Raw genomic sequence first — 23,227 nt, forward strand, 5'->3', positions numbered from 1 at the left:
GAAAATGTCAATAGAAAAAATGTTTTGACACCCCGCAGGAATCCAACACAATGCTAAAGGCGCCGTACTTAATTGCGACAAATTTTAACAATTACATTCTTAAAGTAGTAGATTTCATGATCACGAAATTGTTAATATTTTTTTTAATCGTAGGGGTCTTCAAACGCAGTCGGTGTCTTCGTCAATAAATGCGCCACTGATTAGAACGTAGAATAATTAGAACTAGGCCAAATATATTATAGTAGTTGAAAATGCAGCATGTATTTTTTTACTAAGCCAGCGGAAGTTGAACGCTTGACCTACCAATCAGAAGTGGAACACAACAACGTCAGCTCTACGGGTCGGTCGTCGGATATAAAAAATGATAATATCCAGATTCCTATAAAATATGTAGGAGGCTACCGCAGAACAGATCTGGAGGCTACTAATAGCTAGGGAGCGGATTTATATACAAAAAAATGATTATATGCATGCACATAAATGTACTTAAAATATGTACTAAAAACGAAAAAATATGCAGTTAAAAATTGAGCCCAATATTAATGATAAAAATCGATAAAAAAATTATTCATTTTTATCATAATACTTCAATATAATAAATAACAAAAGAAAACACAAATTTAAATAATAAATATAAAGTACTTCTATAAGTGCAAATAATTAAATAAGAAATACAATATAAACTAAACACAACTTTAAAAAACAAAAACGACACACTCAACTATTTCTAAATATCTACTATCTATTTACTATTTTATGTCCGAAACAATAAGTGACAATATTTTTTTAATATGTTTTGGCATTAAATTTTTCCGCATGTCTAACAGATTTGTTTATATGCGGAAAACGACAACGTCCACACAGATGATTAGGCAAAATTTAAATAAAGGCTCCTGAGTTTTCACTTTTCTGGTTATGTAAATATCATTTTTGTTAATTGATGTTCTGGATAAAGTATTGGCGAATTTTTCGTATTTGTCTCCCATCACACCTGGGATGGAAGACAATATTTTTTAAGCATCTTCCACCATGTCCAGTGACTGGACCTCAGGCGACCTCATGCCTCTTTCAGTTTTTTGAAAACTTCGGGTTAAAAAATGTGCCTCGATCCCAGCTATCGTCGGGCAATCTACGATGCTTTATAAATGAGTGCAAAAGCCCATAAATATGCACCAATGTCTCAAATACGCATTTAAATGCACAATAAAACTTTGTTTTTTGATTATAAGTATCTCAAAAGGGATTTCTATGCAACTCTCATAACTGTATGATTTATGTACCTATGATTGATTATTTATATACCTATGATTGACTGTATGATTTATGTAACTACGTATAACTGGATAATTTATGTACCTATTGTTATAATATTTCTGTCGCTTTAGATTTTGCTTGATAAATATTGTTTTATAAAAAAAATATATTCAGTTTAAAATGTCTCTCAGAGGCGGACGAAACCGGTCCTAATAAATTAGGAATTATTAAAAGTGGAATAAATAATACAAAAATGCGTTTTATTAAATTAAAACAACAATACAATGCAGTTCCACCATGAATTGACAGTTAACAAAATAAAAGAAATCTCATAACTGTGCATACACCCTAACAAAACATGCACTATCAAATAAATCCGGTCCCTACTAATAACTCCCATCTCTTGAACAAAGTTGGCATTAACGGTTAACATAGTTTTATTTTATCCGAGGTTACAAAAACACAGCTATCATCCAACATCGCCAATCATGATTCGAGAAACATAACGAAACAGCAGTAGATAATGGTAATAGAGCCCAACCTCGCCGCGTTGCCTATGAGCTAGTAGGAAATAAATAGTACACGGCCGATTAATTGCACCGACCGCGGGGGCCGAGGCAATGACGTGTCGCCGGGCGCAGGGGGGCGCCAGTTTTGCTGACAGCTCGCGAAATGCAAGGAGGGGGGCGCCGGAGAATCCGGCCATGTGTTCGGCGTCGGAGCCAAGATACGTCACTATCAGCGATTGCATAATGCGCCAACGTTAGTAAGAGCGGTGATCACTGATTACTTTTCAGGTGGTCTAATTCAACACAAAATCATAACTATCGTGGTAAAAAGAGTTTTGACAGCACCTACAAGGATTCGAATGATTTTCTCGTGTGAGGTACAACACTTATTTGAATTCATTTTTAGAAAGTGTTTAGTGTGGTAGAATTATTAACCAAATAAACATTGGATATTCTACACATTGGCAGCATCGACACATGACAACCCATTTTGGTGTTTTATTACACTGTAATTAAGATGTATCGTCATGTGTAATGTTTGCTGTATTGCATAAAAAACATGGTTCACTGATTGTTTAATTTAATATAATATTTTATGGTAAAAAAAAGATTCTACATTATTTTAAAACATTATGAATAAAGTGACATGATATACAAAATTGACTATTGAGGATATAAGTGACATATATATGTAAAATAAATATAGTAAGGGACAGTTTTTACATCATAGCTGTGTGAAAAATGATTCAAACATCCAACTGTTTTGTATTCAATAATATTTTATTCCCAGCATTGGATTATAAATATTGTTATTGCATCGTATTTAATTTGGATGCTTTTTTGCCTGAAATCTACCCCTTCAAATACTGAAAAAGCTTCTAACATAAAACGAAAGAAATATTTTTTCTCAGCAGAGTAAATAATATTTTTCAATGAATCATTTTTGAGAAATTGACAGAATGTTTAAAGCAGTTATGTATTTGGGTGTTGTGTTGTCAGCGTGTGTTCTTCCACCGTCTTTTCTCGATGCAAAGGCAATTTTTCTGAACATGGCTTCTGCATAGAGCCCGAAAACAGGAAGGAAAGAAAGGTGAAGAACAGAAGGTGAAAGCTACAGTACAAAAACACAAATGTATATACCTAATTCATAATCACATATTTAAATGCATTTAGATCCTTCTAATTCTCAGACACTAAATAATACGTATATGCATTGTAGGAGGGAGAAAAAAAAGAGAAAAATGGGAGAAAATATAAAACAGAGTTGAGTTCCGCTACTAAACTTTGAATGGGTTCAATTTGAGTTACCACTGTGGGAGTCGTCGACGTGTCGTAGGTCAAGGTGTTGAGTATGATAATGAAGAAGTCGAAGATGGATGCAGGAGCAAATTTTATTTGTGGCGTTACGGTCGGTACAATTAATAGTAGGTATGTTACAATACTTATGATAATATTCTGAGGTCCGAATCTCGGTACAATGAGATGTTGTGCGGGACGATACGGAGATTGAGACAGTAACAGACCAGGCACTTAGATTCGAGTGACATTTCCGTTGAATTATTATTCGCTATTTATACAATCAAAATAATATTCTTTTTATTGGAATAATCGAGTCAGCTATCATCTGGCGTTTGCGTCAATGGTTGACAGACTAAGTAAAAAACGGATATGCAGAATTTATTATTGAGGTCAGCTCCTTACCGAGTTTACTATAATTTGACACTATGAAAAATAGATATTTAATTTGTAATTCATAATAATATATATTATGTGGAATATAATATCTACGAACGATATGGCGACAATGGAGGCTTTTCCTAAATAGCTGTGATCAAAAGAACCCATAGATGCCTATACAAACAGTTTAGTTATTACGCTGTGGCCACGTAAGTATGTAGGTATATAATATATATTTGTATGTGTGGAAAAGCAATCATGGGAAAGCGGAAAATGGGAAGATGTTATCGCACCCTCGGCGGGGCGGGCGAACCTCGCGCAGTCAGCACCCTTGACATTTCACCATCGCCTCCACCGCATTGTCACGAGGCACCGGCCTCCGGACACGCTGGACACACAATAGCTACAAACATATTATACATACCGCACAAAGGGTAACGTTACGACTGTGTGAGCAATCATATTTTCAAATACGCCGTGGAAAATTTAAATTTTAATTAATATTATTTGAAATTTGTAAACTTTCACATGGACCATTTATCACGAGCAGGGTAGAAATTTGTGTATTAAGGGCCAAATTAACCATTTCAAAAATGTTAAAATATGAATAAATATTTATTTTATGTAAAATATATTTACATAAGTAATAGATAAGCGCATTTAATCTTTAATCAAATCATTGTTCCAATAGTAAAATTGATTTTATCTGTTTCGAATGTTCTATATTTAAAAAAAAATCGTAAATACCTCCTCGCTATCATGTGGCTCTAATGCATAATATTTCGTGACGAAAATTCATTTCTTTTAAGATTTAAAGTTATACTTTTAATATATATTATTAAAAAAATAATTATATTAATGAAACAATCAATTAAATAAACGAAAAAAACTTATGCACACGACGTATAATTGGAAAATAAATAAATAAACACAAATAAATCCATCTTCAAACGTTTAGACCGTACCTACAGTATTACAAACTAACCATGGGTTAAGTCAGTCAAATAAAGCCACATATTATAGTATCCATACAGCTTCATGTAAAGAACCAAAGTTATGCTATAATGGACACAGTAAACTCATATAATATTATAGTAGTAGTATGGTAAATGATTTGAATCAACTACGGCTATACCAAGGGTGAGGAGGTGGGCTGTTAAGATTCGAAATAAATAGTGCACACTAAACTTTGTCAGTCATACATATTTGTTTTCATTACTACGAATATAATGGTGCTGGTTAGTTATTAAAATTCATTAACCCCTGCCTATACAAACTATAATCGATAAAAAAAAAATAGTATATAGTATAAGTATCTACAAAATATCGTATGGTTTAATGGCATTATTTTAGATATTTTATAGATAAATGAATATTTTTTTGACTATTATCTACTATGGGTTGGAATAGGTACGGTTTAATTGAATTTAAAAAACTAACAAAGAATATCTATATCGTCGGTGTTTTGTAAAATGGGCGAATCAACCATTTTAGCGAAATCGAGATTTTAATGAAAATACAATATGTACCCCACTAGCTTTGTTGTGTAAAAACGGCGAATATTCATTTAGTATTACGAATAAAAAGCGAATGTGACATATTAGGCCTTTTAAAATACTATATAATAATGCCTATTATAATGACAGTATTCTTTCTAAGCTTTATGATTTGTACTCTGTACTCTGTACAGGTAATTAACAAATAAATGTCAAAAGTTAAAAAAAAAAAACTCCTGTAAAATAGCATTTTGGTTAATTAGCCCTTTTTACACAACACCGAATAACGATATATGGTAGCCTTAGTGCAATGAAAACAAATATGTTTGAGTGACAAAGTTTAGTATGCACTATTTATGGCGGATCTTAACAACCTTACTCCACCCTTCGCCACTGGGCTATACATACTATTATTGAAAACTGAGTAAAAGTAAGTGACTGCATACACCTATCTACGTTTCTTATTTTAAGTTTCCTAAAGGGATCAAAAGCACATGTCATATCCGTGGATTATAAAAGGCATTCTAACCACGACGAAATCACTATCTACTCGGTCCTTATTATGACACAAAATATTATGGTACATTAACTCCGTGGGGCTGCGTCGCTGTGTTAGTATTTATAGAGATCCTTTGAAATCAGTTTTGACATTGTACCTTCGTCAAGCCGAATTCAAAGACAGATTGCGCAGTGTAATTTTACTTCGGGGCGGATAAGTTTGTTGGGATTTAACTGGATATGGACCGATAGTAAATTTACCATAGTAAATAGATATCAGTCAATTACAGAAGTGGTGGTGGATTAAAGTGATTTAATTGAGGTACCAAGAAATGATGTTACACAATACAAATGTTAATAAATTAAATTTACCCTTATCACAAACTTACGAATAACATGAGTAATTATGTAAATATTAAATTCGTTCCAAAATCGAATTTGAGAGCTTTTTGAAGCCATATTAAAAGAGAAGTACAGATACCTACTTTTGTTAGTCGTACAAAATCGGTGTTTGATTTGCAGACTTTATAGGTACTCTTTTCTCATATTACTTATATATTATAAGATAAGGACACAGAATTCTGGAAAATAAAAGTAGGAAACGTGTCAGATCATGAAACCAAGCTAATATAAATTGAACACAGATCAATATAGCATATGTCTTGAATGTGATTGAAAAATGAACCCACATTGAAATTACGTCTTTGAAGCATCTTTCGTATTCTGCCAAGACGTTCCCACTTCAACATTGAGATTTGTGACATACAATAATAATATATAGATGGGTTAACGCACCATTACTGTATGTTAAGAACAAATACAATTGTACACATTTTCACTTGAATGATACAAAATCATCACAATATTTTGTACATCATAAAGATATGATTGAAATTTTCAATTTTTTTACATAGGTATAGTGAACTTTACAAATTATTAATTTATAACGTTTACAACATGATATTTAGAAGAAAATAAATAGTAATAAAACAGTATTAAAACTCATTTAGTGCTAACACCGCGACTGGCGCGGTTACATATTTTTCTGACTCATACGCAGCGTAAATGGAAACTCAGCCATTCTTGGTGGTATTGGCTTGTCTGTCTCTGATGATTATGTTAGGAGTCGAGAGCATCAGTTGTTTGTTCTCCCAAGGAGCAGAACTAACCTTCCATTGGTGATGCCAATTGGGAGGGCAATAACTCTGTTCAACCAAAACGCTTTGGATGTTGATATATTCCACCTACGTGAGGATGAGTATAAATGGACGTTGTTTTATAAATTCTTAAAATAGGGTCTGCTTAGCTCATTCGGTGTACTTCTATAAACTTCTATATATGTATAATTGTATTTTCACTGCTTTTGTATGTTTATATTATGTTCTCTTTTTATATTTTCATTTATATCGTTTTTATTACTTTTCTTCTATATAACAATGTTTCATATCATGTTGTGAATGTCTTAAAACTTACAATTTGTAATGTCCACAATATGTTAAAAAAAAACAATTGAAATTGAAATTGACACTTACAATAAACAAGACATATATAATAACCGATATTTAAGAACTACATTGTCATAATTTGGTACAATATTTATGTACGTTTAGTTCGATTTATATCTACATGAAGTATAACATTAACCAGATAATAACGGATAAAATAAATCTCATCGAGGATCATTATTTATATATTTTTTTGTATTCACACTTTTCTACTGTTTAATAACTACGATCTATTTCTTTTTTTGTATAATACTGTTCTAATAATATTTCTTTGCTTCTAAATGTAATGTCGTGAACGTCTTAAATTGATAATTTGTAATGTTAGCTAAATGTAAAAAAAAAAAAAAAAAAAAATTGAAGCTTGCTGGACAAAATAGGCACCGAATGGTTGATGTATAAATATAGATACGCACGTAAATGATCAAAATACGTTCAAATGGGTATAATATGCAATTAATGAGATCGTATTATTGTATGTTTAGTCAGTTCAGTGGTTCATGGTTGTGCTTGTTTGCAACGCTGAAGATGTGGGTAAGTGAGACTCGCAACAATGTCTCTTCGGCATCAGTAAGTGAGCGCTGCTGCCTACTAGCACATGAGTCTGTTCACGTCTTTGATTCGCGCTGTATCGAGGTGGGCGCGGTATCGACTCGGTTCGCGATTCGCAACGCCGACCTGGTTTCGAGTAGAAACTAACGCACCAGTCACTGCTACTCACCGCGTACCTCTCTACTATCATCGGAAATATTGTAATAATGCAAGAGAGCGACGAGGGAAAATATACATCAATACGTGAAAAGACAATCAATAATATTAATTAGATATCTGTTCACCTGCACGTGAGTGTGTAACGAGAGAAATGAATGCCGCTTGTGAAAATTCAGACATTTTTTTCAATTTCTTTACAAATAAAATTACACGGTGACAGAATAAAAACGCAATATTCGCGGATGCAACAGACACTAATATTGTAAGGTATTTCAATGACGAAAACATAGGGTGACCCCACTAGTCTCATCTTTATGGAAAGAATCTGTGGAAAAGAAAGTACTTAGGTATTTACTAAATAAATCGTCAATTATATAAAACAAGGAGGAACTAGAGTCTGTATTCTATAAGCTGGCGTCACGTCGTTCGCGGACGGAGAGCATTGTGCCATCGCGTTCGGCTATTGCAAGTTTTCAATGTGAGGGAATGCAGTGCTGAATGATGAAGCGGGGGGGGGGGGGAGAACCGCACGCCAGCTTATAGAAGACAGACTCTAAATATATATATATATTTATTTAATATATCTACCTACTGTATGATATTTATTTATATACCTATGGGCCAAAAGTCCGTTGTTCGATTGATTTGATGAGCATACGTTAAGGCTATACTTCAGTTGAGGCATGGTCTAAACTAAATCTAAAAATATCGTGGCTAGGCGATGCGTGGATTGTGCAAATGACGCGTGCCGAACGAAATATAATTTGTCATAAAAATCCAACACGCGTCCATTTAATGTTATGTTTATTGTTATATGTATTACTAATCATAATAGTAAATTCATTGACATGTTTTCATTTTTAAGTACATACGTAAAGTTTTTTAGTCATCTTTACACGATTTAAGAAAATTTTCATCCGACGCCATGACAAAACAAATCGACGTGCGTACACTTCTACTGTCGGTCTCCGATTGGCGTGTCCAGACGACGAGTGAGCAATCTAGTCGCGTGCTACTGTTGAAAATTATTTGCCGTTTCACTGAAGTAAGCTCTTTAAAATTATGACCGTGATTGTAGTCAGGACAACATTTAAAATGAATTAATGCTTAACCTACGAAGTTATAAAATGCAGGTGTAAGGTGAAAGAAGAATCTGGAGGGGTTAACTGACTAATTCGAAAAACGAAGCCGAGAAGTAGAAAAAAAAAACTAAAATTGTATTGTAAAATTTTCATCACATGTGGAGTTTAACTGTAACAAATTACGTAGGAACCACCGAGATACACTACTATATTATGTTGGTGGATAAAAAACAATAACAAATTTTCCTTTTTACAACTGAAAAGTTACGTTTTTAGATTAACCCAGCTTAACTGACGGGTTTTAGTGAAATGCGACGTGTGGTCGATTTATGTAAAACTGGCGCTGATACAATAACACAGAAATATTTTGAAAAAAATATCAAGTAAAATTAGAGAGCAATATATCGAGAATTAGCTGAGGCTTAAACTAAATAAATATACTTACAATATATTATTATTATAAGTGCATTATTAAGAGAACTTTCTCTTAAAAAGTTGTTTTCATTCCAACATATTTTTTTATTTTAATAAAAAGATGTTCAATTACAATAAAAACATATTTTATTTGTGTGGTATGTCTATAGTATTTTGCAGTGACGTCCCTAGACAAAATGCCGCCCCTAGGCAGCACTGAAATGTATACCACCAAAATATATACTTACAACTAAAACATACATACCAAATTAAATTTAGATATAAAAAGCGAAATCACCAGAGTCTGGGGTTATATTTGATTGATATTTCTGACACATTTGGTTTGTACCATTTAGCAATACACAGATTCATTATTTTTTACACCATTTTTACTATAATATTATTGTACAAGATGACGTAAAGAAATACTTTGAACTATTTCTATATAATATACCAAATGATTCTCCTCGGTTTGCCCGTTCGAGTAAATGCCGCCCCCAAGCGACGCTCAATCTGCCTACCTCCACGGGACGTCACTGGTATTTTGTATGAAGAAAATCATTCAAACTCAGTCAATCTCACATAAATTAAAATGGCAAAAATATCTTTATTTTTCCAAATATCAACAAATATAATCTCTCCATAATTCTCTTTTACAATATATTATAATATGTATATCTAAAATGAATATTAAGCTTTGTGCACGACATGGTGCAAGAGCTGTTTTGGCCAAATTTGAAGACATATCTGTCTGTTTGTCGTGTATTTTATAAAGTTACGTGTTTAAAAACAAGATAAATAAGAGCAAAAGAGTACTACTTACCTAAGTATAAAATTTTTTAGAAATATTTTTTTACTACCTAATAACTACCTTTAAAGGTGTATGGAAAAAATATGAACCGAAGCCCTTAATAATGCCTACTATCTGATTTTTTAAAGTAATATTTTATCTACAGTTTATAAAAAAACCACGTAAATCTAAAGTGAGCATGGGCAATCTATGGTATAAAACCGTTACAATATTGTATGTAATGGGTGTGGAAAAATGCACAAATAGGTATGGTACGTTTTCCCAGCGATTCAAGCCGCGTCGTGCGGCGTGTTCAGAAGACGATTATTATTGACATATCGAGATCAGGCTATTTATAGCGTATAAGCCACTTGACATACTCTCCGAAGAGTGCACAATGGGGACAAAGGAAACAGATCTGACGCGCGCAAACGACAACACCGAAACAATGAATGCAGTGCAGCTGCAAGACCCGCTCGAACACTGGATCTTGTAGATGCATTATGCATGCATAAGAAATACACGGCAGATATTCTTACGCATATGTATATAGGTTGATTTCAACGGGTAGTATTAATGTCAGTTCGATAATTTAAAGGGCTTATTTATTTTAATATAATTAATTAAAACCAAATTAGTTTCTCCACTGAATTCTGTATTCGGGGGGTTAAATAATATTAAAAAGTTATCAGGTATGTAAAAAAACATCTCGATTACATACTAGACCCATTTTCAATATTATTTTTGATATGCGATTAATCTAGACATCAATAATAGCAATTTTCATACCATTACAAGCACATTATTTGTGCGTGAAACAGGATTCAAACATATAACTGCATTGAACAAATTAGATTAGAAGATAGCAGTGGCAAGCGAAAGATGTAGGTTAATATTCGACATAAATAGAGCACTAGGGTGCTGGTTTAGCTTTAAAATTCAATCAAACCCTGCCTAAACCAAACCATAATACATAGTTTAGGTATGCTATTGGCGATCCGGCAAAAATAATTCGCACTGTTCAATCATACGTATTTGTTTTATTTGAATTAAGAATACTTATTGTTATTACAGATGTTGTTGGTTAGTTTTTTTTTAATTCATTAAGCCCTGCCTCCCAAACCATAATCGATAAAAAATATTCTTCCATCTACAAAATATCTAAAATTATGTATGGTTTAATGGGAAAAAATAGCTATTTTATAGATAATACGAATATTTTTTGAGTATTATCTACAATGGTTTGGATTAGGCAAGTTTAATTGAATTTTAAAATTAACAACTCTATCTAGACATAGTAGTCTTAGCTCAAAGAAAATAAACACGTTTGATTGACAAAGTTTAGTGAGAACGATTTAAGTCGGATCATAACGGCCTACGTCCATTGGAAGATAGAATCGGTTAAAATTATCTGGCAGATTATTTATTAATATTTATATAGTACTTACCTTTTATATATTAATAATTCTATATTACTTAGGTAGAAGGACGCACGGTGGAAACCCAAAAATCTACTACGATAAAAAACAACCGCGAACGCCTCAAACATTATATTATAGTACCTATATTATTATATATTAATAGTTTATTTAACTTAATCTGATGCAATATCTGATAGGAAACCTTCTTTTACTTCTGTGATAATATTGCCAATATCTAATAATACGGGTTAGCAGGTCAAACTATTTGTCGATGTGAATTATAGATAAGCTAAGTCAAGATTGGCACATTTCATAATAACGTATGCAAAGCCTTCAATATAGCTACAAAATGGTAATATTTTACGATTGCTTTAAATTAATTAAACGGAGAATCAATGCCACATAATTGTCAAATGTGCAACTGCTGATTGGTTGATTAATATATAAATCATGCAAAATATCATTAATTAATTGAATATGTAACCAATATTGCCACAATACTTAAATAGGTAAATACGACGACCGGCGAGACTTGAACCCCCAACCACTAGATTCGCGTCAATGTTTACCAATTATTAAATCCCATCAAATTACGTCGAAATCATCTGATAGGTACCTCCTATTCATTTTTATTAAAACGTTTAACAAATTGCATTAATATTGGCCATCGGATTTTGTGGTTTGAATTAAGATACCAATAATATGTACTTATTAACTTAACTTATATAATATGCTCAATAAAGAAAGCTCCGTTTTTAAACTCTGTGAATTATTCGTTGAATAAAAAAATAGTTTATATATATATATATATTTCATTAACTATGATAAATAGTCAGAGGATGTTCCGACTGCTCTCACGCTACACTCTGTATTGGTGCAGAGTGCGACACTTTGTACCCTTATGGCACAGTCTCAAGGGTTCCGTGGCCGTGGCTGACCCTTCCTCACCCTGTAGCGGTCCTACAAGAGCGACCTAAGTACTGCAGGTCTGACAGGGCGGGAGGCGGAAGAGTTGGCGATGGACCGATGGAAGTGGCGTCAACTTGTGCTTGCCCTATGCCCCAATGTTGGGACGTGACAGGGTGGAAGAAGAAAGAAGAATATGATAAATAGTAGCACAGGTCATCAAGTAATATGTTAATTTAGTATGTAAAAAGTGAATAACTCTTGTCTGTGTCAGTTGTATATTTATCATAGGTAGATAGAGATGGGTAAATCCGGGTAGTTAGAACAGACACATATGTACAAAACGAAATTATATTAATATTTATTCGACAAATAGGGGAATAAGTCCGGCAGTCGGCGAAGTGCTCGCGCTATTGCGAAATAAAAATGAAAAAAAAAGTAATCAAAAGTGAAATGGACACACAAAAACGGATCCAGGACAAAGCGTCTCATACTGAGTCGACATGACAATGTCACAATCGCATGATTGGCCCATCAGAGTGGAGAAAAAAATAATCAGAATAAAACTGAGCTAAGAAATAATATTTCAATGACCTGGATTAAGTCGTAGTTATTTTTTTACAAACACGACCGCGCGTAGAGTGTGTGTATCCATTTAATGCGTTATCATTTTGTATAAAATATAAATAAATAAAACGCATAACAAAATTATTATAATTTATAAACAACACAACATGCCTGACCTATCTCTCCATTTATTGTGGCCAAAAAACAAACATTTGAAATTTGAATGTTTGCAACATCTTACACACCTACCACCAGTGTTGCCAACTGTCATTGACAAAAACATACCAGACGGGTTACGAAAACAAGCTGATTGGCAGGAAAAATGTTAGATTTTGAGAAAATAAAATTTCAATACATTTTTTTGCCGATCGAAAAAGTGCAAGAATTAAAAAAAAAATGAGTATCTATACGTGTAAAAATCTAACCACATTTTCCCAGAAACTCGTTCCAAAATTGACAAGCAATAATTAATTGATTTAACAACTTACGATAAGAATCCCGGATAATCGTCAATTCGATGCCAATTGTCTAAACACACATTAAATTATAATATTTGATACCATTATATTACTATAACGCCAAGAATGCTCCTATCGTTTCATCGTATTCTTAGATTATAGAAAAAAAATTGTATTGTTTTATTTCTCAAGCCAGCTTATCTTCAGCACATTTAAAGCTGTTGAAGGCATCAAAAAATGCTAATAAAAACGCATGCATTTTTCCAAGATCTAGATGCCTATCGAAAAATGTTCAATCGTCAAATGGAAATAATCAAATAATATGTACCTGCATTCATAATATGTAAATATGTACCTAATATACATAAATATGTAGGTACCTCTGCCTACCTAAGTTTTATAAAAATAGTGCCAATAATAATCACTTCAAACTGGTAAAGGTAAATCTCAAAGTGGCATTGCAATTGGCATGCAACTAGCGGATGAATTTGGAATCTAGTAAGACTTGCGTCGACACGCTACAACTGCAGTGCTGCGTGTCTTGAGCCTGTTTGAAAAATTCTCAACATGAAAACAAACTAAATTTCTGTTAAGATACTGTTATATACTCAATAACGTATACGATGACGCAACAACGTGAATGCATCGACAAATTAAACAAGTCCGGAGTATAGATCGATTGAAGGTGAGGTAACTTGTAGTATGCCATTTGCACTGACAGGCAAATTATAGGACGTTATTGCGCGTTATGAAAAAAACACAATAATCGATAAAAACCATTATGTTGTTCTTGGAATCAGCTGAAATTTTCTGCGAAAATTATTTAATATTATTTTTGTATATAAAACAGCACATCTGTGTCACAATTAAACATATTATCATTACGTTAAATATAAGTAATAAGTAGTGTAGGTAACTGCCTAATATCAAAATGACCATAAAACTCACACAGATTTAAGTAATATTATTTTTTGTTAATTTTGCGGTATTAACTTGTTATTTGTCTGTACTGTGCTGTAAACTTGTGTAAACCCATCCACAAAACGAAAATAATATAATTGAAGATGGGTTTATAGCCCGAAACACATGTCAACCTAATTAAATCAAATATTGTAGCATCAACATTTATTATAAAACCATTATCATAAAAAACAATTAATTAACAAGTACTTTTAAGCTAAAAACTGTATTGCTACTTCATACAAAAATAATATAGGTATGTAGTAAGTAGGTACTCTCATTAGAGAACACATGACAATCGTTTTCAAATCGTGCACACGTCCGTTGACTCATAAGTCAGAATGAATTAACCAAATAATAATGTATGTATAGATAATAATTTTTGATAGGCATGTATGTAATAGAGTCGACAATTCATTCAGATGTCATCATTCTCCGAGAACTTTGAAAGTTAAACGCACAAGGGCAAAAGCTTGGCGCAGCGACCGGCAACACACTGCACGTGTGGAGAGAAAGCTTCGAAAATTAAAATAAATGCGTTTTCTTTCTTCAGTCGTGGGTTGCTGCCGCAAAGACAAAATTAAGACCATGTGATAGATATTACGAAGTGGGTAAGAATTATCATTAACGCTATTTTTAACAAAATAATTTATTATAGTACTTAGTCGAACTAAATAATTTATAAATATAAATAAACCTATTGAATACAAAAAAAAACATTGGTAGGAACGGTTTTATCAGCTTAAATGGGGAGATTATTAACTGATTATTATTATTCTCTGAAAACATAGATTTAATTTATTATAACAAGAAAGCTAGATATATTTTTTATTTACTTATTTTGGAACAGATAAGTTCCTTGAATATTGTCAGATATACAAATATCAGATAAATAATGTCCCACTGAAGCAGGCGAAACCGGCCCTGATCATAATTAAATTATGTGGATAAGTAAGTAGGTACTACGTTAGTGTTTTACTTCAATTAATTAAATGTCTTTTGAAGAATTATTTAAGAAGTGAAAATCCAGATTACTTTAGTTATTTTTTCTATATAGCGACATAAGTATAATAACATCTAATTAGATTCAATATTTAAGTTCAACACTTCTACTTAAAACAAAATATAGGTACATATTAATATTACTAAGTAATTAATATTATCAAGTACTTTGTCCACTGTGTTATTAAGAAATGTCAAAATCTACTGTTTTTGGAATGCTGCAAAAAAATGCACAATACTTATGTATATTATAATAAATTTAAATAAACATGTTTTAATGCTAATATGGGTAAGTTTACGTTTACAGCGTTGGTAAAATTAGTATGCATAGCTAACTAAAAGGACAAGGACATGTTTGTATTCTATAGAGTATAGAATGTAATGCAGGTATACACAGCCCATAGGGAACAATGGAATCAGAATATCTACCTATATACACAATTCGAAGTAAAATTATTCTCGGAGCTGCAGTAGCGCGCAAAAAAAACTTTCTACATACTTTCGAAATAAGCATCAAATGCAGAGAAAACAGATTGTGTTTGAAGTTTTTTGTGTGATATAAGATATAATTTTACCTTGCTAGCGCCATTCTAACATTGGGTAATCCAGAAATGGTTGCTTTTAGAATATCCACGATTGAAGATTGTAGCGCAACCTGGCCCCAGAAAATGTTGAATATCCAAAGGGTCAACTTTCCGCGAGAAAGTTGAGTGGACCACAAATTACTTGACAAGAGTCAATTATAATCAATTCAATACAGATTATAATATAAAACACAATCCAACACTTGTTTGGTAACAGGAATCAGTAGCAATCACACATTAAGAATTCAGGAAAATAGATTCAATCACCACACAATTTTTTTTGACAGCGAAAAGAAACTTTATTATTAATAATTATTTCTATATTATAATTATTCACAAGTATTTTTCAGCAGATACGAAAAGCATTTCTTTTTTATTATTATATTATTTATCAGTTGATTATTTGAACACATTGGGTTTGTTTTTAAATAATAAAGGGAATAATGTGAAAATGATTGTAAGGACGCGGTTGTATGTGTAGACGTCAAAAAATCATTCGGCCGGCGACACGACGCGATGCGATCGGTGTGAAGGAATGAGGGTTTTTTGGCGTACTGCGAGCGTGTCGATCGGACGCGGTCGGAACGAGCGACGGCAGGCGACTGAGGCGACCGACGGCGCCGGCGGGGGGGCACGGCGCGGTGCCGGGGGCAGAGCCGCGCGGGGGCCGGCGGGGCGGAGGCTGCGCGAAAGGGCAGCGCCCCGGCCGGGGATGATGGCTTCAACACGTCTTCGCGGCTACTGTTTCCATTGCGGTGAACGATGTGCTCGATAAATATCACAATAATGGCTCGCATTTCGTTACAATTTAACGTTTAACCATCACAATGCAATACACAATTTGATCTAGATGCTAATAAGAACGAAAAGCCATGCTATTCTACAGACGATTACATTCTCGAACATTCCATTCCTACCTCGGAAACATGATAAAACTATAAAGAATCTAATCTTGAAAATGGTGTTACAGCCGAAATAATTATCGAATAAATCTTCCCAATTTTTATTTTTATTGCAAATTTCATTTATCGCCCATTAGAATTTGCTTCAAAGTATTCATCTGTAAACGACGTCATATCTTTCACGTCCACTGTTCCAGAATATGTTATTGTCAGGAAAAATAATATAATACTTACAACCCCTCCCACCACCCCTAACTCCCTAGTCAAAATTGTAACATTATGCCAGCGCTCCATTGGCGAGCCAAAAGTCCGAGGAGAATAAATCGTCCGATTTGTCTATGCTCTGCTACTGATCAACGAACGAATAAAAAATTCGAGCTGTCAAAAGTGAAAAGTTGCGATTATCGTAACGTCTTTCGATAATCCCATAATTTTGTGTTTTTTTTTATATTTAGGTTTGCAGAAAACAACACAAGTTTTACGTTTTCTTTTATGAATTTCATAAATACAAATGTCTGCGGATTAAAAAGTCCGCAGATCTGGGGTTCTCCACGCGAAAAAAAAGTCCGAAGACTGTAAATCGTCTGACTTGCGTGCCGATGGAGCGCCGGCATTATATCCCCTCCTTTAGGCGTGATGTCATATATGGACGACCCAAATAAGACTAGGTATATTATTATGTGAAAACTCAATTCCATATAATAGATACTTATAAAACCACATACTACCTAATCCTGAGAATAAAAATTGTACATGATTACAGGACCTAATTTACCCCAATATTGCCCCCCCCCCCCCCATGAAGCGTAAATTCTGCCCAGCATGATTATATTCAGTGTTAACCTAAGTCCTAAGCAGTAAAAATATACACGTATATATCATGGGTTGCTGCCAAAAGTCGTTAATTTAGGTATTTAGAGCTAACAACGGGTTATGTGTACATAATATAAAAATGTATTCTAGAAAAAACAATCAAGGTCACCAAAAACATTGAACATGCACATAAAACGCACAGAAATTAGCATTATGCCTCATTTCAGAGGGCATGTCAAACTTCAAGTTGCAATTAATTACTCCATAACATGATTTTGAGACTTACCAGGTTTTGGCAGAAACACTTAGTCACGCAGACAATAAATCGTATAAATAGTATGCAATTTCCTTATGGATTTGAGTTTACATATCACTAAATATCAATCTTTTCCTGAATAGTGACATGGGAAAACGGAAAACCGATGTGTCGTCTCGAAAAGAATAACGGACGAGAAGGCGAAACCTAAATGTTTGGTATAATTATATTATACTTGCCTTAATCTTCTTGCAAAAACCCTTTTTTATTAACAGGTAATAAGGCAAATTAATGGCACAATTTACAACAGTAGGTACAAGTACCATAGTATTACGATTAGGTGTCCACATATACAGCGGTGAAACAATGCGTAAGGCACTGACTTCTAATACTGGGGTTCCCGATTCGATTCCAGAACTACTTACTGTCCGACAACTATAAATCGGTGATAACATGAAGTCGCTGCAGTCGCATATAGAATACTTCCCCGTGACGGGACCTGTCATGGCGACAACGCGTGCTAGAGTAGAGGCGTGTTTAAATAATGTATCGGCTCTCCTTTTAAATGTGACTCGTTTTCCTCTTCGCAATAAACCAGAAGTTTACTAATAATAATTCTAACATCACTCCTGATCGTTTTAGACATAATTGTATCATAAAATTGCTACATCCGTACCACGGGAGCGTAAAATAAAATAATAAATTTGAGGGGCGTTCCTCATTTGAAAATGGAAGTGCGATTAACTGCACTGGATGGGATTGTTAGTTCATAGTTTTAACACTTGGACAAGAAGTTCTTGTTCGACAATAGTAGCAATATTACGGAAAATAATTTTCAACACCATGCGGAACGAAATTTCGGCCGCGTTGGCGTTGACATTCGGAGAGGTTAAGTCGACCTGTTCGCACGTAATTTTTTTATATAATGGAGTCGGATGAATATATTCTTAAATCGTGTAAAGATTATTTAAAAACGTTACCCATTTACTTGAAAAAGAAAACATTTCAATGAATATACTATTATTATTACGAATATAATAATAAACATAGCATAAAAGGGACGCATGTTGAATTTTTATGACAAATTATATTTCGTTCGGTTCGCGTCATTTGCAACCGCGACCCGCAATCCGCGCATCGCCTAGTCACGATATTTTCAGACCATGCCTCAGTTGAGGTATAGCCTTAACAGGTCATACGAAAATATGGGAGAAATTCTTTGGTGATTAGAAAAATAAGGCTTTTAAATTAATAAAATAACTTGATGCAGTAAATATTGAGATTTGTGTTGAGATTTTGACCGTCTTATAATTTCGAAGTTAACTAATGAAGTCAACAAACCAAACTTTATTATTACAGTTTTCTACGTAGTTGCTAAATACGTTCCATATAACTGACATAACAAGTCCGTGAGTGTAGTAGAATGCTGATGTATACGACACTTTACACAAGATCTGACGTTTTTACTGGGCAGTAAAACAATTTACACAACAAAGCAAAATATCTGTAGAGAAGTAGAGGAGATAAAATGCGAACAATGAAGGAGTTTGGGGCTTAAATTTGACTAAGGCTATTTACGACATGCTTTCACGCCGTGATTTATCATTGGGCTTTCGGAATAAAATCATCCCTCTGATTTTGTGTCTTTGATCATCCCTCATTGCAAAAAAGCTTCCTCGGACTAAATCGAAAACTCTTCCAGGTATACTGCTTAATACTTTGTTACCTTGGAGTTATAGATTGTTTCATAATATGCGAGCGATTTGATTATGATTGATCGTAGCATTTGGTGAAAATATAAATTAGGTTATTTAAAAAGTACATAGCACAGTAAACGTCATCACAGTATGATACAATAACGAAACTAGGAAATGTTCCACATTGTAAATAACTACATGGTTGTTTAGTTAGGGGAGTAACAAAAAAAAGCTAAGGGGGGGGACTAAAAAGACAAGCCGATACAATAGAAGCGACGTAAACACTAAGGGTCGTATGCATGAGATTCCCAAATACTTTATATGGCGTCCATATAATGACAAACTTATAAAATTTCATTCCCCGATCATTAATTAAAAATTTTGAAATTGTGAATGTGTCTGAAAGTGTACGAACGGTACCATATAAATTTAATAATTATAAATGAATAATTTATCATTTGTTTTATCACATTTATTTTATAATTCTACTGTACGAAAGGATAGAGTATTCCCAGTAAACATTTCCATTTGGTGGCAATACATACAGTTATATTATGACTAACTCTATTATGAGATGTCAAAACGGAATAAGAATAAATGAATGAATGAAATGAATAAACAGCACGACTAGGAACTGTTTTTAAAGTTCGCAAATGTTTTACAGAGTCTACAAAATGAACGACGGCTTCAAGCAAACGTTTGTTGTAATGAATGTATTATTAAAATTACATTTGAAAGTGACATATAAAGCAGCCATTTTGAATGACGTGTGACGTCAGATTGCTCACGTCACAAACAGTTCTATATGTTTATGGTGTAAAATCGGTTAAATAGCTTATAAAGAATTTCGTAATCTCATACATACGGCCCAAAGCACAGTAGACAAATTGTGAACCTATTTTATTGAATTCCACATTAATCCTCCTAATCGGCTCAAGAATTATTTTGAGATTTCCTGCAACCATCTTATTGTTATATACATACATACATCAAATGAGTTGAATAGAGTCAAAGCTCATATTTTCTTATTTTCTCATTTTTAGTAATTAATAATTCAAAGCGATTCTAAGTGCATCAATCTATCTATAGAGAGAAAAATAGTTGGATATCAAAAATCACTTTTAATTATGTAAAAACCATTTCCAAAAATCACGTCTTTCTAACCAACCAGGAATCTGTATTTTCTCGCACTGTCATCTGTCATGGCGAATTTTACAAAAGAGACATTATGAGATCCATATATAGGTAGGCACTTTTAAAAAATCAAATCGAAAATGTCACTCATTATTTCGTGATTACGAACAATAATAATCTAGTGTTTTTTTTGGGATTTACTCAAAACTTGATTTTTTGAGAATGTGAGATATGACTCTAAGCGACTCAAATTATCTTAATATCTAATGAAATCAGAATATTATTATTTCGAAAGTACTTCGAAAGGGATTGTTATTTGTAAATTAACGCGTAATTCAAATAATTTAGGATTTCAACAGAGTTCTATTAAGGTACAGACCAGATATAAATAATTAGAATCGACTGTTTTCAAAACAGTCAATGGAAAACAAGCCTAATTAGACAACTGTATTATTATAATATTAACCAAGACTAGGACCGGTGTCGCATATTAAACAGCCAAGTAATCACTCATATACTTCGAAGTAGAGTATACCATGAATAGATGATAATATTTTTGAGCGGCGAGCGAGGTCAATGGGATGAAAAGCTCCATCTTCGCTAACCCGGATCCTGGTCGTAAAAATGCCGACCTAGCCACGCGGATACTCTTTTTATGGGAACGGATGGATAATATAAATAATATTATACTGTTCTGATGATATGCCATCACCATCTTCTATGAAACAAAGCCCGGCAGAAGGGAGTAAACTGTTTCGGCATAAACAATATAACCTGATAAAAACCAAGACACTTTTCATACCTATACAAAAAAAAATCAATATCAATTTTGCTAAGGCAAGCGGGTACATATTGATTAATGATTTGACGCAGATGACACTATCGAATCGTCAGACGACCATAAAAGGGGCTTCGAAAGAGTAATTCATACCAGTCATACAATAAAAATATTAAATTATCGCGTGTTTGAACATGTACCGTTAAAAAAAAATCGGTTAAGTACATGTTCAAACACGCGCGTTAACATCATTTTACTCCCTACTTCAATTATAGTTTGTCAATTTATGGCTACGGCCGTATCTTGTAACTTAACCACTGGGGATTGCCAAAAGAAATGGCGTATTTCAAAAAAACACCACCTTATTCTTAGGTCAATAATTATTATAAAGAAATCATTATTCGTAGGATGTTTATCACACTTGAATGGTCAAAGACATAGCTTATAATGAGTGTCTTTAGAATTATCTTCAAATGTGTTAATCTTGCCCATTTTTTGAATAATAAAATGCCTAATTCTTGTCAAATTTGGGATCACAGAGATTATCAATATAATTTTTTATCGTAAATATTTCACTATCATAATGTCACTATAATATAAATAACTGATGGTTTTATAAATGCGTTTAAAAATTAATAAATGTAAAAAATCTTAACACCACTGCACGTGCATGTACTGAAATATGACTATATTCTAAAACATTAGAGCGAGAGGTTTAAAAGAATACTATTTTATGTAATAAAAATACTTTATGCAGTCATCAAATGTTTCAAATAAATATAAAGGATAATAAGGCTTCAAAATTATATAAATAGATTATCTATAACGTTCAAGGTATGTCCAGGATCATGCTTTGAAAATATAACAAAAGCTTCATTTTGACCTACGCTGAGCATGTCCCCCCTTAAATTAATACTTGCATACAATATACATCCTCAATTTAATCAATGGCAAATAACCATACGATACTATCAATTTTTCTATTGAAAAAACATCAATCGTTCTTGTCATTAAATTTATATTAATCTTAAGCAAATTGACGACAACCAATCACATTAGGTGATTATAAAACTGATCGAATAGACAGAGTGATATTCCCGGAAAAGCCGTGAAACAGCGAAGCCGCGTGCGGGTCTTGTGTTCTGACCGAGCAACAGAGGTCACAGCAATTTATAACTACTCTTAGCTGAAGGTAACGGGTTAATTCGTTCTGCAAACAAAATATTATAACTCAATCTTATGTTTGCGCTCATATAACTAAAAAAATAATATATAGCGGAAAACTGGTCGAAGGGCGAATACGAAATAACAATATGTAATAAAGTTATTACTTTATGTAATTTAAATTCAGATATATAAAGAATATAGATAGACATGATAAGGTGTTTAATTGATCACCTTTAACGGAAGGCCATTTTTAAATATAAAAGAAATGTTTTCACGAAACCTAACGTAACATATTATCATATGCATACACCGCGTTCCAATTTAAAATGTGTATATAATATGTATTATGAGAATTCAGGTGTTGTCATTAATAAAAATTTGATTGTGATTGCATACAACTGTAGCTTCAGTTAAATTTAGGGATTGCAATACCGAACGAAAATGTAAATACCGGTATTTCTTAAACATTAAAAACACAGAAGTAGGTTCTTATCAATAAATATAGCTATTCAATTTTTTTTTAAATATTATTTTATAGCAAAAACTTACATACCTACATTTATTATGTTGACATTTTAAAAATATATATTGTATTGTATTGTATGTAATTGTGGAACTAGTGATTTTTTTACAAATAATTTGAATATAT

At 33.1% G+C, this 23,227-nt stretch overlaps 1 protein-coding gene across 3 annotated transcripts in view; it reads right to left on the reverse strand.

Annotated features, from left to right (window-relative positions):
• The window catches only part of rdx (BTB/POZ and MATH domain-containing protein rdx), a 522,524-nt gene that overhangs the window by 207,769 nt on the left and 291,528 nt on the right, over positions 1-23,227 (reverse strand). Inside the window, exon 1 of one of the 3 annotated variants that reach the window (XM_085949571.1) lies at positions 15,823-16,435. The exons of the other annotated variants lie outside the window; for them this stretch is intronic. Within the exon in view, the coding sequence (XP_085805697.1) occupies positions 15,823-15,836 (14 nt within the window). The 5' untranslated portion in view covers positions 15,837-16,435. Of the gene's footprint in view, positions 1-15,822; positions 16,436-23,227 lie in introns of those variants that run through there. 3 annotated transcript variants of the gene reach the window in all.

This window comes from Rhyacophila brunnea, unplaced genomic scaffold (genome assembly GCF_057557595.1).
Source record: "Rhyacophila brunnea isolate RB1 unplaced genomic scaffold, BYU_Rbru_1.0 scaffold_10, whole genome shotgun sequence".
Lineage (NCBI taxonomy): Eukaryota > Metazoa > Arthropoda > Insecta > Trichoptera > Rhyacophilidae > Rhyacophila > Rhyacophila brunnea.